Consider the following 15608-nt stretch of genomic DNA (forward strand, 5'->3'; position numbering starts at 1 on the left):
CCCAGTGTCTGCTGGAAATACAATACAGTGGAGAGGAAACAGACTCGGAGGTTCCTGGAGTGTGTGGGGGAAAAATTCCTGACACAGCTGGTGAGGGAGCCAACTAGGGAAGGCTGGACCTGTTATTTGTGAATAGAGAAGGACTAGTTGGTGATGTGATAGTTGAAGGCCCTCTTGGGCACAGTGATCACGAAATGATAGAGTTTTTGATTCTTGGAGAAGGAAGAACGGAGGTCAGCAGAAGTAATGCCTTGGACTTCCAATGGGCAGACTTTGGCCTGTTTAGGATCCTCGTTGACATAGTCCCTCGGGAGGATGTCGTGAAGGACAAAGTGGTCTGGGAAGGCTGGACATTCTTCAAGAAGGAAATCTTAAAGGAGCAGGAGCAGGCTGCCCCCACATGCTGAAAGATGAGCTGGCGGGGAAGAAGACCGGCCTGGCTGAACAGAGAGCTTTGGCTGGAATTCAGGAAAGAAAGAGAGTTTATGAGCTTTGGAAGATGGGGCAGGCAACTCAAGAGGACTACAAAGATGCCATGAGGTTATGCAGGAAGAAATTAGAAGGGCCAAAGCTACGGCTGTAAAAGACAAAATGTTTCTATAACTACATTAGCAACAAAAGGAAGGCTAATGAGAATCTCCATCCTTTATTTGATGCAGTGCGAAACATAGTGACAAAGGTTGAGGAAAAGGGTCAGCTATTTAATGCCTTCTTTGCTTCAGTCTTTAATAGTAACATCAGTTGTTCCCTGTGTGCCCTGCCCCCTGAGCTGGAAGACAGGGATGAGAAGCAGAATGAAGCCCCTGTCAACCAAGAGGAAATGGTTAGAGATGTGCTACACCATGTAGACACACACAAGTCTATGGGGCTGGATGGGATCCACCCAAGGGTACTGAGGGAGCTGGTGGAAGTGCTCGCCAAGCCACCTGCCATCATTTAGCAGCAGTCCTGGCTAACTGGGGAGGTCCCAGTTGACTGGAGGTCAGCAAATGTGACACCCATCTAGAAGAAGGGCTGGAAGGAGGACCTGGGAAACTACAGGCCTGTCAGTTTGACCTTGGTGCTGGGGAATGTTATGGAGCAGATCATCTTGAGTGCCAGCACATGGCATGTACAGGACAACCAGGTGATCTGGCACAGTCAGCACAGGTTTATGAAAGGCAGGTCCTGCTTGACTCATCTGATCTCCTTTTATGACAAGGTAACCTGCTTAGTGGATAAGGGAAAGACTGTGGATGTTGTCTACCTAGACTTTAGTAAAGCCTTTGACAGTGTTTCCCACAGCATTCTCCTGGAGAAACCAGATGCTCATGGCTTCAATGGGTGTACTCTTCACTGGGTAAAAAACTGACTGGATGGTTGGGCCCAAAGAGTTCTGGTGAATGGAATTAAATCCAGTTGGCAGGCAATCACAAGTGGTGTTCCCCAGGCCTCAGTATCGGGGCCAGTTCTGTTTACTATCTTTCTTTATAAATGATCTGGACAAGGTGATCAAGAGCACCCTCAGTAAGTTTGCAGATGACACCAAACTGCGTGGGAGTGTTGATCTGCTTGAGGGTAGGAAGGTTCTACAGAGGGATCTGGACAGGTTGGATTGATGGGCCAAGGCCAATGGTATGAGGTTCAACAAGGCCAAGTGCCGGGTCGTGCACTTGGGTCACAACAACCCCATGCAAGCGTTAGGGAAGAGTGGCTGGAAAGCTGCCTGGAGTAGAAGGGTCTGGGGGTGACTAGGGAAGCGATTGTCCCCCTGTACTTGGCACTGGTGAGGCCCCACCTCAAATACTGTGTTCAGTTTTGGGCCCCTCACTACAAGAAAGACTTTGAGGTGCTGGAGCATGTCCAACGAAGAGTAACAAATCTGGAGAAGGATCTTGAGCACAAATCTTACAAAGAGTGGCTAAGGGAACTGGGGTTGTTTAGCCTGGGGAAAAGGAAGTTGAGGGGAGACCTTATCACTCTCTATAGGTACCTGAAAGGAGGTTGTAGCAAGGTGGGTGTAGGTCTCTTCCCCCAAGTGAAAAGTGATAGGACAACAGGAAGCAGACTCAAGTTTCACCAGAGGAGGTTTAGATTGGATATTTGGAAAAAGTTCTTTACTGGCAGGGTTGGTAAGCACTGGAACAGGCTGCCCAACCTGTGATTTCAACCTAAGTGATTCTATGATTCTATACTTTTTCTTTTGATTGTTTTCTATCATGTATGCTCTCTACCTTATTTACATATTTCCCTTGTCTAGTCTTCCTCTTTCTTTCTTCAGTAGAATACTTGTCCTCTTGACCTAACAGTCTTAGGAAAAAACACTTCTCTCCCAGCTATCCCACATTTACATTAGTCAACTTTTACCCACAGCTAAAGCTGCAAGGGTTGGATCAAAGCTATTTGGAAAGCTCAGACCTTGCCAACTGCTTCCTTGGCTTGACTGGGAAGCGTATCTACGCTTTTGGCATTCCCGCTTGGCTTTGAAGCCAGTCACCTGCAGAGCTATTCATTAGCTTACAGTGTAAAAACAGATAGCCATGGATAGGAGACAGCTGGGAGCTGGAGAGGAATTAGAGGCAGCAGGATTACAACCTTTTGAGGGTGACAGGACACAAGGTGTTTCATAAGCACGAAGTAGAGCAAGTGGGTACGGGGAGGTAAATGATAAATACAACGTGATACTAAATACTGATGACACACAATTACAAAAGCAGCTTCTTGGCCTACATCTGGAGTTACTGAAGGCAACTTGTGTAGGTCAACCGTCATTTGCTGTGTCCATATGGTCCATACGTCTGCTGGAACATTTTTACAGTTGCTATGCGTATGGACTGCTTGCGTGTCCTTCCTGTCTTGGCTGTTAAGAGAAAGGGGATATACAACACTAAGAGTTTCTTGCCACTACATATAATATACAAAAGTGGTGGTATGGGTGGATTTACACAGGAAATCACCTCAAAATTGCTAGTTATAAGAAACTTCACTTACAGTTTTGGATTTTTGCTAACTGTTGATTCCTTACAAGAGCATGAAGAATTTGAGAAAAGATCTAAATTATTAGTTTAGTGCTATTACATTGACTGCAGCACTCTTTGATAGATCCCAGTAATGTGAAGGGAGTACTGCAGGTAGCTTCAGAGATATTATCTGAGGAAGGGTTAAGAAAGCTCTATGAAGGTGAGTCTCACATATATTGAAGTACAGTCTAAAGTCTTCTGGAAAAGAAACACTACATGACAGCACATTGAGAGATAGACTCTTACTCACAAGGAGCAACAGGCAGAGAAAAGGCTTCTTAATAATTTTTAGTTACCTAAGTTAACCACATCTAAGCTGTATTTCCTAACATTTCTGTGGGTTTGAAGAAGAAATTTGGCCAAACTGTCAATTTTGGCAAAATTAAAGAAATCTCTGTAGTCTGGACACAATCTCTGATTTATAAGATTATTTAGCATTTTTTACTTTGCTCATAAAAAAAATCAGTTTCATCTGGAAGCAAACATATGAGGTTGAAGAATTTCTAAACTGTAGTTCATCTCAGGACATTTATTTAAGCTAGCTTTTTACTGCATGAAAACTTTGATTGCTTTTAGATGTAACATTTGGGCTGGATAAGCATGATACGCTTTCCCAAACTGTATCATCTTTGGTTATTTCAAAGGAACCAAAATGAAATTTACTGGGATAATACAAATATATAGTGCACTTTTAAGCACTTTATTCTGAATTGAGTTGTTGTACTTAAAATAACTGCATCTAAAATGATCTAAAGGTATCAAAAATAGTAAACTAATAGCTTAGATTAAATAAATACAGTGTTTCTGTAACAGAGGTTCGATAAAATTATCTAGCAGAGAATAATACTTCACAGTGGCAGTGTTGAATAGGCAACAACTCCAGTTCCATTGAAGTTAGCCGCGGTGTTATGAGTCATGTTCTGGTATTAAAGAAACCTTCCTTTGACAATTTCAAAGATAGATCTAACAACGTGCTTTTTGATGATAAATCTTTGCACATTCCCCCAATGGTTAATGATGAATACAGCTGACAGTTTCTTGTCTTGGTCTTTTTACTTTGTGGGAAACCATGTCTAAAGCCCTCCTAGACCTTTATCAGGCTTTTGGATTCAATTTCCTTTTGAGTTTTGATTTTGGATTAATCAATGGAAGAATCACAGTTGGGATATTATTTTCCATAAAAGGAAATGATTTTGCAGACTGTCCAACATTTCTTTATTCTTTTCACTATTTTAAGCTCACCTTTCAGACTTTCATGTCCCTCAATGCCCTTTACCCAGCAATATCTTAATATTATTTATACTGTTTTCTACTACAAATATCTTTTTTGCATGCAAAATTTTTACTAGTTTTAGGTTTTTCAGATGAAAAAAACCCCACTATTTGAAGCGATTATTTTTCCCTGAGCAATTTACTTCTATAAACACATTTTGACTGCAGGAGAATCTAAGAAGAATCTATTTTACAGTATTTTTTATAAGTAAAATCTTCTATCAGATACTGGTTTTATTTTTCACACTTCTTAATCTATTTTTATATGATGTGGAAGATGAAATACCAGTTTAAACTCTATACACCTAAATGATTGTATATCTTTTGAATACTTCTTAAAATTTCATTGACTTTTAATTGTATGAAATTGTCCAGATAACTCTCTGCCCCTTCACAAAGCTCTTCTCCAACATGACTAATAATAATATTTTACATTTAAAACATATAATTCAGTTCTTTGCTTAAAATTATTCCTATTTCATATTTGGGCTCTTTGAGTCACACAAAATTACTGGAACAAAGCCTCCTCTCTTGGTACCACAGATATACATTCAGTGTCTTTCACTAAGAAAGGGGAACTGACATCTACTGTCCAAAGTCAGGACCTCTAAAATGAGGGGAGGTTATAAAGAGAAATTAAGTTGAATTCCTATTCCTGTTCAACTGACACAACTTCTCTTTCATTCGAGCAAGATGTGGGATATAGTAAAGAATGTAGTAAATGTTCAAGATTTACTTCAAACCCTTTAAGCAAATTTCCTGCCATACTGCAAGAAGATATAGCTTCAAAGCTGGCGCAAACATCTGGGAGTTCTTCACTGAGTGATACCAAAAAGAGTTGCCTTCTTGCACAGCAGCTGATGCAAAGTATCTGGAAAAAGAGACCTGCAAGCTGTGTGCTCTAACAGTAGGTATATTTGTGCCTAGCTGTTTAAAAGTTAGGAGATTTTACTTTGCTGCCTCTGCAGCTGGAACAATCTAACCTCTACCTTCTTTCTTGGTGCTTGGCATATGATGTGTCTGTTGCTGTTACAGCTGCTCTCAATATAAGATCGTACCTAAAATGGGATAAAAAAAAAAAAAAAAACAGAGGAAAGGCAGATGTGACAGAAATACCATCTTGAATATGGCTCTTAAGTGAGAACGCACTTGCTGTGTTCTCTGAGACCGAGCAAGCAGATGGAAAAGAAGGGCTCGAAACATGCAAAGTCTGCTGGAAAAACTGCATCAGAACAGGCAAACAGTGAGAATAGAAAAATGAAGAGCTTTCCCTCATCTTGAGGGCATGAACCACAGATTCAGTTCTAGAAATCTTGTGGGTTTTACGATGCAACTCTGATACCAGCTGAAGGGGGTTATTATGGGGAGAAATCCAGTCTTTGAAGAAAACAGAAAATGTGAGCCAGCCATGAATCTTCCTCTGCAGTAACTGCTATGAGTAATGACTCTGCAGTTCATGCTGTCTTGTGGGTTTTTTTGTTGTTTTTGTTGTTTGCTTGGGGGGTTTGTGTGTGTGTGTATGGGGGGGGTTAAAATGTAGTACATGGTGGCAAATTATGTATGATCTATTCATGCAGCTCTCAAAGATTATGTAGGAGGACTTTGGACACAGTGGGGACCCACACAGATGTATAAGATACAGATATGAAGGACCTGCTCCTTCAAAGACCATTATTCACAAGCTGGGTACAAAATAGAATATGCTTTCCAAGCCAGGACATACATCTGTCCCAAGTAAAGCTTCAGGCACTGTATGTTACTGCAAAAACTACTGCTAGAGATGAGGAGGAGAGCCCGCAGGCAAGTTTGGCATGAGGCATGACAAATACATATTTTGCCATATGCCCCAAGAGGGACAGTCTGGGTGAAAGCCAACAGTGTCACAAGACTGGCTGCCAAAAGACAAACCTTTGTGGCAAAAGGGTCCAGTACTGCCCTCATGAACTGGACAGGCTAAGCAGGAATACAACAAGCTTCTGGACTCTGACAGGATCATGAAAGAGTGAAGGTGTCAGGCAACATGATCAATGTTTCTCCATGGAGAGACAAAACACAGCACCTGGAACTGGTAGTGACTTATGATGTGAAAAACATGTAAAGTAGCTGGACGGATTTGCTTTGTTTTGTTTTTCTAAGTTTTTTAAAGAATTAGGACAGTAGCCATTTCCTCTTCATTTCTTTTGAAGTCATATCTGACGATTTGGTGACAGGCTAAGGAGATTCTTCTAGCAAGAGGACTCCTCACATCTCCTTCCACTCTCCCCTTGCCCTTCCATCCCCCTTTCTAAATCAGTTTAATAGCAATTAGTGCTATGGTAATTTCTCTTTGTTGTGGGTTTCCAGCCCTACCCTACTTCATACCAGTTCAAGGGGTTTCTAAAACCGCAAACAACACACAGCAGTGTTAGTGCACTACGGCTACCTAAACTACAGCCAACAAACTATGCAAGCAGTGGACTTCATGTGCGTGGCTTTACAACGCAGCATACTGTCCTCTCACCTGCTCCTATCTGTTCATCATCCTAAAGATTAATAGTGTCCTGAAATGGAATTGTTATTGGGAGTTTTCATCTGAATCAAGCAATTACCAGAAGTGCTAGACTAACCACTCTGCAGAACAGAGCTCTTTATCATCTAAGGGTGCAGTAAAAGTAGAGGCTTTCTCATAGTAATTTACTTGTGTATCTCAGTCTCTGCTCATGTAAGTTTAAAATGATAAACTGAATTGACCATTACTAATATTTTAAACTTTTTCAACAACTGAGAAGTTATTTAAACAAAAAGTAAAGCAAACACAGGGCCACAAACACCATTCTTCTGGAGAGAGCAATAACATTTGGCACACTTTAGGGCCTTGTTTTAAATTTGACAGTCTTGACTGCAGTGGTATTATAAACATTATTAGGCACACAAAGACATTAGAAACTTTACAAATACTGCTGAAATCTTACAGTACACCTGTGAGGAGGGTATTATTTTGCTGACTGATCAAGCAATAGACAGAGAAGCTGAGGCATAAAAAAATAAAGCAAGCTGACCAAGTCCACAAAGCAAATCTGTTGCAAAATAAGAACAGAACTCAATCTCACAATTTGCAGTTTGTGTCTTTCCCCTAAAATCATTTTTCTTCCCCTTCAAGTTGTTATTCGGGACTATAGTAGCTACCTTGTTTAATTCTCTTGTCCCTGACACAGACTGTATTTCTACATTAAATAATGTGCTTTTGCAAACAGGAAAGTTTTATTAACACACAGAATTGTGGAAATGAACAAAACCAGAGGAGCTTACCCAAATCCAGAAAACAAGCGACAGAAGAGGAAGAAGCCATACCCCTGGACAAATGATGAAAGGAAGGCAAAGAATCCATTGACAGACATGCATATCAGGAGTGACTGTCTCCTTCCCACCTTGTCTGCCAAGCCTCCCCAGAAGAACGCCCCCACCATCATCCCAAGGTACACTATGCTACCTGCAATATACAAAAAAAAAAGATGTTGTTTTGTGAGCTACATAACTGACCGCAATTGACCACACCAAAAATAGTTGATCTTCTATATTTACAAAACAAACAGCATAGAGATTAATTTCTCCTTTCTCAGTGAATAGAAATTAAATGCATAACTTTGAAAATGTATCTAGGGAGAAAAGATTTCCCACTGTGTCTTTGTCATCTGTTACCACTGAAGCTTAATATAATTATTAAACAAGGTGCCTCTAGCTAAAACAATTAAAATACAGGTAAATAAGACTGAATGGGAGAAAGAATGCCGCCATTTCATCAGTAATAAACTGCATTCATGTTAAATACAGCAAAAATTATAACTTCCCCTGCAGGAACAAAGTGTCTGAACATTTCTAGAATATAAGCATTCCTGGAGCAAGATGTGCTAAGTATAAAGGAAGCTGATTATGAAAGAGGCACTGTCCATTTGAGATCTACAGAATCGAAGATGTCCAGCTTGATTGCTTTTTTCTCCCTCCTACTTCAGTATACTGATTTATTTAAAAAGGCACTGACCTGTATACAGAGAAACACTGGAATGTTTTAGGGCTTTTTTTTTTCCCCCAAGAATTTTGAACAGATACATTACAGTTTAGCTACATACCTTAAAATGAGAGAGAGGAAAAATTATTTTGAGGTGATTTTTTAAAATGTTAGTCATGTTTTCAATGTGAAGTACTTTCCCACAGAAAGATAAATTGAAGCATTTAACATTTTGACCATTCACATCTTAGCATATTGTACATTATTTCCTTTCCAGGGACAAACCTTCTGTGGGATATTTTGCAAAGGCGCACAACACATTGAGCAGACTGTCAGAAGAAAAAGTAGTTCCCAAACTTTGGACAGAACCAACCAGATTTGTATTTTATTTGATAGTGGTGGTTCTTTTCCCACTTACTTTCCTACTGAACTTCCCAAATTGGGTTTTATCTACCTATCAGTTGTTACCATCTTATATGCCTACTAAAGGAGCAGGAATTACATATAAAGTAGCTGGAAGCAGCTAAAATACTAGCAATCCTTGCCCTGGGTCTCTTTTCGATCAGCCACAAGAATGGACAAATTCCCCAGCAACTCTGATTGGCTGTAAATGCTGCTGTGTAAAATTACAGCCTCCAAAAGAATCACCTCTGCCCTGCACAAGGTAGTTGGAAGGGAAAGCAAGCTGAAAAAAATACTTAAATGCCTGGGCTTAGTAAACTGCCTATTAACGTGGAGGTCACTCATCAGTATTTCCATGCTTGGAATTCCAGATGTTAACATCTAAAGTACTGACATCTGCAGGGGCTCATGCACCCCAACATGTCTCTGTTTCCCCTCATGTTTTGTACAAGTAGTTTCCACTCCTGCTGCCTTATAAGACATCATTTTAAAACATTTGATAGAACACACATTGTATTAAATGCGTATTAGCAACAGAGAAAGTTGTATTTTAGTTAGGTGACCATGCTGTTTTTATCAATGCCCTTTGCCATTGATTGTGACCAACACCAGAAAATCAGTCTTTTCTGCAGCTGCCTTTTTAGCCAACCTAAAATAATAACAGGATGTTTCTGGACTGACTGTCTTCTCCATGAGTCCCACAGGACAGGATGACAGATCTGTTGCTGCTCATCACAGGAGCACTATCTCTCTACCTAAACAAGACCAACAGGCTCCTTAAGAACAACAGTTAAATGTCTTCTCAAAACAAATTTTGTCAATGGACATTTTCAAGTTATTACTGGGATCTTAGTCTTTCATCAAAGGATATTGATAAAAAAGAACATAAATCCAAAATTTGCAAAATTGCTAAGATATTTTTGTTCTCTTTCCTCTTAGCTCAGGAAGGACACAGACACGACAAATATTCTTTTTGGTTTGAGGTGTTTAGCAACAGACCTTTATCAGATAGCTCCTTCATTCTGATCAGAAACTTTTATTCCAATAATTGAGATTCTCCTGAGAATACACACACAGCTCACACATTTTCTGGTCCTAAAGAGATGAAGCTTGGCGAGTATATATATTTGCTCAACTGCTTATTTAAGATCTCTCCTGTGGGTAAGGTTACTGTACTACACTGCAGGTAGACTAGTACCCACGAACAGTTTGGAAACTCCATCCAGCAGAGCTGGTGCTTGCTTGTCAACATTATTTGAAAGACCTTAGCAAAAATAGTTCAATAGCAGCATTGCCAGCAGATCAATTTTAAAAAGGCAAATAAAACGGTTTATTTTTACTTTTAAAGTGAAATTCCTTACATTCTTTCATACATAAACATTGTTGGGCTTTCCCAGTCAACACCTTAATATTAGAAATACTCAGAGAAGGTAAGTCAAATAAATTATATAGATAACTTTGAAATATTTTATGCAAATAATCTTAATTTTACCAAGTAACTACTTTCCTTATGATGCACAGAAATATCAAAACACTATGAATGATGAAAGAAAAAAGTTTCCAAGTCTTGAGAGTTTAAAAATATTGACCTTTCTGATGACAGGTCCTTTGGTCATTGTACTGTACTTTGGCCTGTCTTACACCCATGTAGTTCTCCTGAAGAGCATTCAAAAGATGCTGCTAAAAATAATATTCTCCTCCTATCAACAAACTGCTATAAATAAGTTGCTTTCTCAGCTGCACCATTAGCTTATTCTTTCCCATTACATTAACTTCAGATTTTTTCCTAATTGCCTTGCAGACCCTTCACAATCCCTCTCCCCCACCAAAGATCTGTATCCTTTCCATCCTGAACCTACTGCAGCTACCAATGATACCCATTTCAGTATATTTTCCAGTCTTTCTTCTTTTTCATATTTTCTTTCTCTCTTTATACAGAACATAATCCTGCCTGCAGTCCATTAAAAAAACGCCCTTCCTCTCAACTTTCAAATCATTCCTTAAGACCTTTCCCCCTCTGCAGCAATATTCACAATAAGCCATAAAAGTGACAAATGGCAAAGGAGAACTCTGACGATGAACAGTTAAAATAGCTGAACAACCACCTGCAAGTGAACAACCACTAAATGCAAGTAACCAATGACATCAGATTATCATTTTACCCTTCATCGTCCCTTCCCTTCCAACCTTCGTAGCTCTTGTTTATTACGTCATGCCACTGGTCAGAACATAAATCTCATGAGGAAAACACTATGATTTTTTTACACCTTTTATAAATCACATACTACATTTTGCATAAATTTATATATGTAAAAATTAAATAGCCTGTTGTTGGTCAGACCTTGTTCCGCTTTCTCATTTACCTTTAAACACTGGTCATCAAAACAATAATTGTATGGGTGTACAAACACATATATAGATTTTAATTTAGCATGTCATCCTGAGGGTGATACTCCCTTTTTGAGCAGCTACTACTGCTTACAAAACTGACTGCTTTCCTTTTTCTTTTTGGTACAGCACACTTATGCCTCTAAAGAAGTTAGCTTATTGAGCACAAGGCACACATGGATTTGACATCCAGCATGATCCTAGAAACATATTTTTAAAAATAAAAGTTTATTTTAAAATGCAAAGACAACTAATGATATCTGTAACATAAGTCTTTGATTTTCCCCACAAAGTAACATGTACTCTCAAACTCTGTCATTTGGTGGAAAGACACCGAGAAGAGGCAAGCGGCAGCTGAAAGGAAGCTCATGCCATGCTAAAATTAATATTCTCTTCTATTGTTCTTCTACCAAGTTTTAACAACCTCTATTTTCATTCCACAGCAGAAATTCTACACACTTTGATGATTTTTCCCATTGTACAAACATACAAAATACACGCTTGCAGCCTCTTCAGATGAGGGAACCCACATCTGGAATAGGTTTACACCATGCATGTGCACTTTTGCTACCAGGTGGCTAGGTATTTTTTAAATGAGTGTGCCCACAGCATCTTTCAGGTTGCCAGCAACAGCTTAGCTTTTCATAGCAGATGACCAAGGACTCTCTCGGTATCCAAATGGTAGTTATGGTCAATTTAAGCAACGTGATAAGAATACATGCATGATGGTTAAATAGCATTTTACTCCTTGTGCTGCCATAACTTCATTACTTGCACTGTCTGTTGCAATTCATAGCCTGGTATCTAAACGACAGCCACACTCTTCTGAGAAATCAGTCTGTAAGTGTACACTCTGCTGGGAGAAAATAAAGCAATGAAAGTAAAGTCATACCTCCTTGCAACAGAAAGACTTAGGCTATGAGACTCACTGATGGTCACCTTCTGCTTTAACACAGCTATTATAAAGTAGATATAAAACCAGCCTCCAGTTGCTTTTTTTCTGTTGTTTTGTTTAGGTCATTTGTCTGAGCGAGGAATGAATTCCATGCAACTGGAAAAAGTACTCTCATTTAAAAAAAAAAAGACTCTAAAATTAAGATTAAAATATTATTTGTATTTTGGAAAGTAAGATTATAAATGTGGTCCTAAGCCAGCTCCAAGAGGAGAAAAACTCCTTTCATAACAATTATACTGTACTTTAATCAGTGTTTTATTTACTTATACTAGGATCTTCCCATATGCTATTGTTTAGAATACAACAATTCATAGTGAAGAGCTCCAATGCCGGTAAGTAGCATAATGAGTAAGAATATGGAGATTTACCTTTGTTTTAACCCAGATAAACACCATATTCAGAGTTTAAAGACTGTAATCTTTCAGACCTATACTTAATTATAATCTGCTATTAATTTCTTTGATCAGAAAAGGCTTTGAAAAGAACAGCAACCCATGCAGCAACTAACTTCAGTCAAATGTCATGTCTAATTAATTGTTTATAATAGGAGGTAATGAAAGTAAACACTTCTCCATTAAGAAGGCAAATATAAGAAAACTGTAATAACTCCAGAATTGGCAGAACAACTCAATTTTCTAAAGCCACTGTTTTTGGATGTCTAAAACCATCTTTTTAGTCAGAATATTGGTTCTTCATTTCTTATTTGTTTTGTTATGTCTTTCACCTCCTCAGAGGTACTAACACTCCAACATAAAGAACTGCCTGAAACAAATATTCCTCCATAACAACAATTTCACCTTTTCTTTAAACAGTGATTGAAGCAGTGGAACAACAAGCTCTATATTTATGGAATGGTAAACTTTTAAGGTGTAGATCTAGGTGGTTAAAGGAGTAAAACATCAATTGTTCAGCCATCTGAAAAAGTTGATAGGTACTTTTTTCCAGCAAACGTGTGAGCCAGACAGCATATTAAATAAAATTAAAATTTGGCATGAGTCTTTGCAAGTTCAAGACTTCTGAAGCCATGGATTCCCTTTATCTAAATGCTAGTTGTTTCCCACAGTAGTCATTTTCTGTCTTAACTTCAGATGTTAAATGATTGCTCTTACCTAATAATATGCAATATATGCAAATCCCCAAATGCCCCAGCATATCAAGCTCTTTTTCTATTACTGCTTGTCAGACTAGCCCACTCCTCCTGCATTCCCTTTCAGGACAGATGCAGACAGGCTTCAGTCTGCAATTTGATACTCTCTAGTGCAGATGCTTAATTACACTTTCATTTTGAAGCTTTTTGCTCTTCTGCTTAATATATATTTACAAACAGTCAAGTTTTACTTACTGTTACATTATTAGAATTATTTTCAACAACCATGTTTATCTGTTTAAATGCTTGAAAAGTATAAAGCTACTTTAAAATGAATGTTGAAACTATTCATTCTCAATATAAAAGTTTGTATGGTGTCTATCACACTACAGTGATTCTTGCACCTTCGTGTGTGACTTGCGACTAAGTAACCTGTATGCTTAGCTCTCTAATAGTAATAATTCCAAAGTGATGAGTCTTTGCATGACAGATGATTAAACTTTTGCATATTTTTTTAGCTGCTTAGTGCACAAGACATTCTGGATATCCTTCACGGTCAGTAAAAAAGGACAACTTCACCTCTACAATAACTAAAGAAAGATATAAATTCACATTAATTGACATGAAGGAAGATACTGAATCCCAATGAGATCAGAGAAAAAAACAGACAACCCCGTGTCTTCTTCGTACACATGCTGAGCAATACAGAAATATTAATGTTTTCATGAAAGGAAGAAAACTAAAAAATAGTGTTTTAATACAAAACAAGTTTAAAAAATGTTTATTAATTTCTAAAAGTCTGTTTCTCTAGTGCTTAGATAGGAAAACAACTCAGGGAAATGCTCTGATGTAAAGGCTACCAAGAATACATAGCATACAATTCATAGCTCAAATCAATCAAAAAACCCCCATACAATAAATAGCTCCTCTGCCCCATAAACGGAAAAAAGAAAAAACCACCTCCTTATACCACTTTCAAAGATACCTAAAAACCATCTGATGACATTCAATCTGATACCAATCCAGAAACTTAAAATAAATAGAAATCAAGTGAACTGTATCTGGTTCTCAGACAAAATAATCCCGTTCTCAGACAATACTGATAAACTGCAATAGAGGAACTCGACCATGAAAATCAGGAAAATGGAACTGAAAGCAAAGCTGAGCAAAAGCAAGATCATATTCGGTTGACCAGTGTAATAAGAAAATGAAAGAGCAAGTAACTCAACAGTTCTACATGCAAAGCTATTGATGATCTTTAAGATCATAGGGGAAAAACCATCACCAGCAACATAAGCAACTCAAACAATACGGTTTTGCAATAGTATGACAGGCATAATATGATTATTGATTTAATCAAAGGAAAACTGTTGTAAGGTAGCCAAGTACTTACTTCTAAAGGGAAGACTCACAATTACAAAACAAAGACAGATCCTACGAAAAGTACAAAATATTAAATGGAACTTAAAAAAAAAAAAAAGAAAATCCACCACATTTTTTCCCTTTCAAAAGGATCAAGTCCAAATTTTGCAGAGAACTGAACTCAAAATGGGAAATAGGTGTAGAAGCCTACTATGGAATGACCAACATAGCTGGAAAGCAACCGAAGCTAAGTGAATGGGACTTACGGCATACTCAGAAAGCAGAAAGCACCTATGCAAGGCAAAATTTGACAATACAAAATTTTAGGTCAACCAAATTTTCGATCAACAAATACCAACAATATATTTGTCTTCATTTAACATTGAGACTGAAGTGAAAATGGTCTCAGAGCATGGCTACCCAAACTCACTACCCAGCTGCACTCTTACAAAGGTCAAAGTTTTTTTTCTTGGGAGGAAAGGAGAAGTGGGAACAGTTCTGTCCTCTCCATGAAATAATAAAAAAACCTCACAGCTTTTTCCACAAAACCAACTTGCATATATTTCCAAATCCACATCCACCCTGAGGGAAATTCCAGAGATGAAAACTCATAGCTAGCTGGAAAGGTTTGACCAAAGCTTTTCCAGTACTGTAACAGAAATCCCATCCACATGGAAGTCAAAGTATCCCACAACAATCATTTGCACAAATTTCATTCAGGTATTAGGTTTTTTGTTTTGTTTTGTTTTGTTTCCTCTGGCATGATTGTATTAAATATATGTGCTTAGTATGTCTAATTTTGATTTGTTTCTTGTATCTCAAGTGTAAGATTTACATCATGAAGTGTTTGTGGCATAAGGCTCTATTTAATTCCAACAGGAAAAAAATTTGCATTTTGCCTCCATGTTTCCTCTCATTGGGCTAATGAGACTAATTCTGGTTTATGTATTAAGTGCAGAACAAAGTGATTTAGCTCTGGACCTTTACATTATCTGTTAATTTTGAAAACCATAATATTTTCTTGCTTTAGAAGTCTGTATGCTATTAACTCTCCTTACAGTTCTAGGGACACTCACCTTATACCTAAAATTTATACAAGTGAGTGTGCTGCTACATGTCTATTTACTAATGAGATAATGCTCTGCCTTAACAGATGAG

General features: G+C 38.2%; 1 protein-coding gene across 2 annotated transcripts in view; it reads right to left on the reverse strand.

Annotated features, from left to right (window-relative positions):
* The window catches only part of SV2C (synaptic vesicle glycoprotein 2C), an 86051-nt gene that overhangs the window by 55934 nt on the left and 14509 nt on the right, over window positions 1-15608 (reverse strand). For both annotated transcript variants that reach the window (XM_009884250.1, XM_009884249.1), the window contains exon 2: window positions 7560-7740. In XM_009884250.1, the coding sequence (XP_009882552.1) occupies window positions 7560-7740 (181 nt within the window). The remainder of the gene's footprint in view (window positions 1-7559; window positions 7741-15608) is intronic.

Source organism: Charadrius vociferus, unplaced genomic scaffold (genome assembly GCF_000708025.1).
Source record: "Charadrius vociferus isolate BGI_N301 unplaced genomic scaffold, ASM70802v2 scaffold183, whole genome shotgun sequence".
Lineage (NCBI taxonomy): Eukaryota > Metazoa > Chordata > Aves > Charadriiformes > Charadriidae > Charadrius > Charadrius vociferus.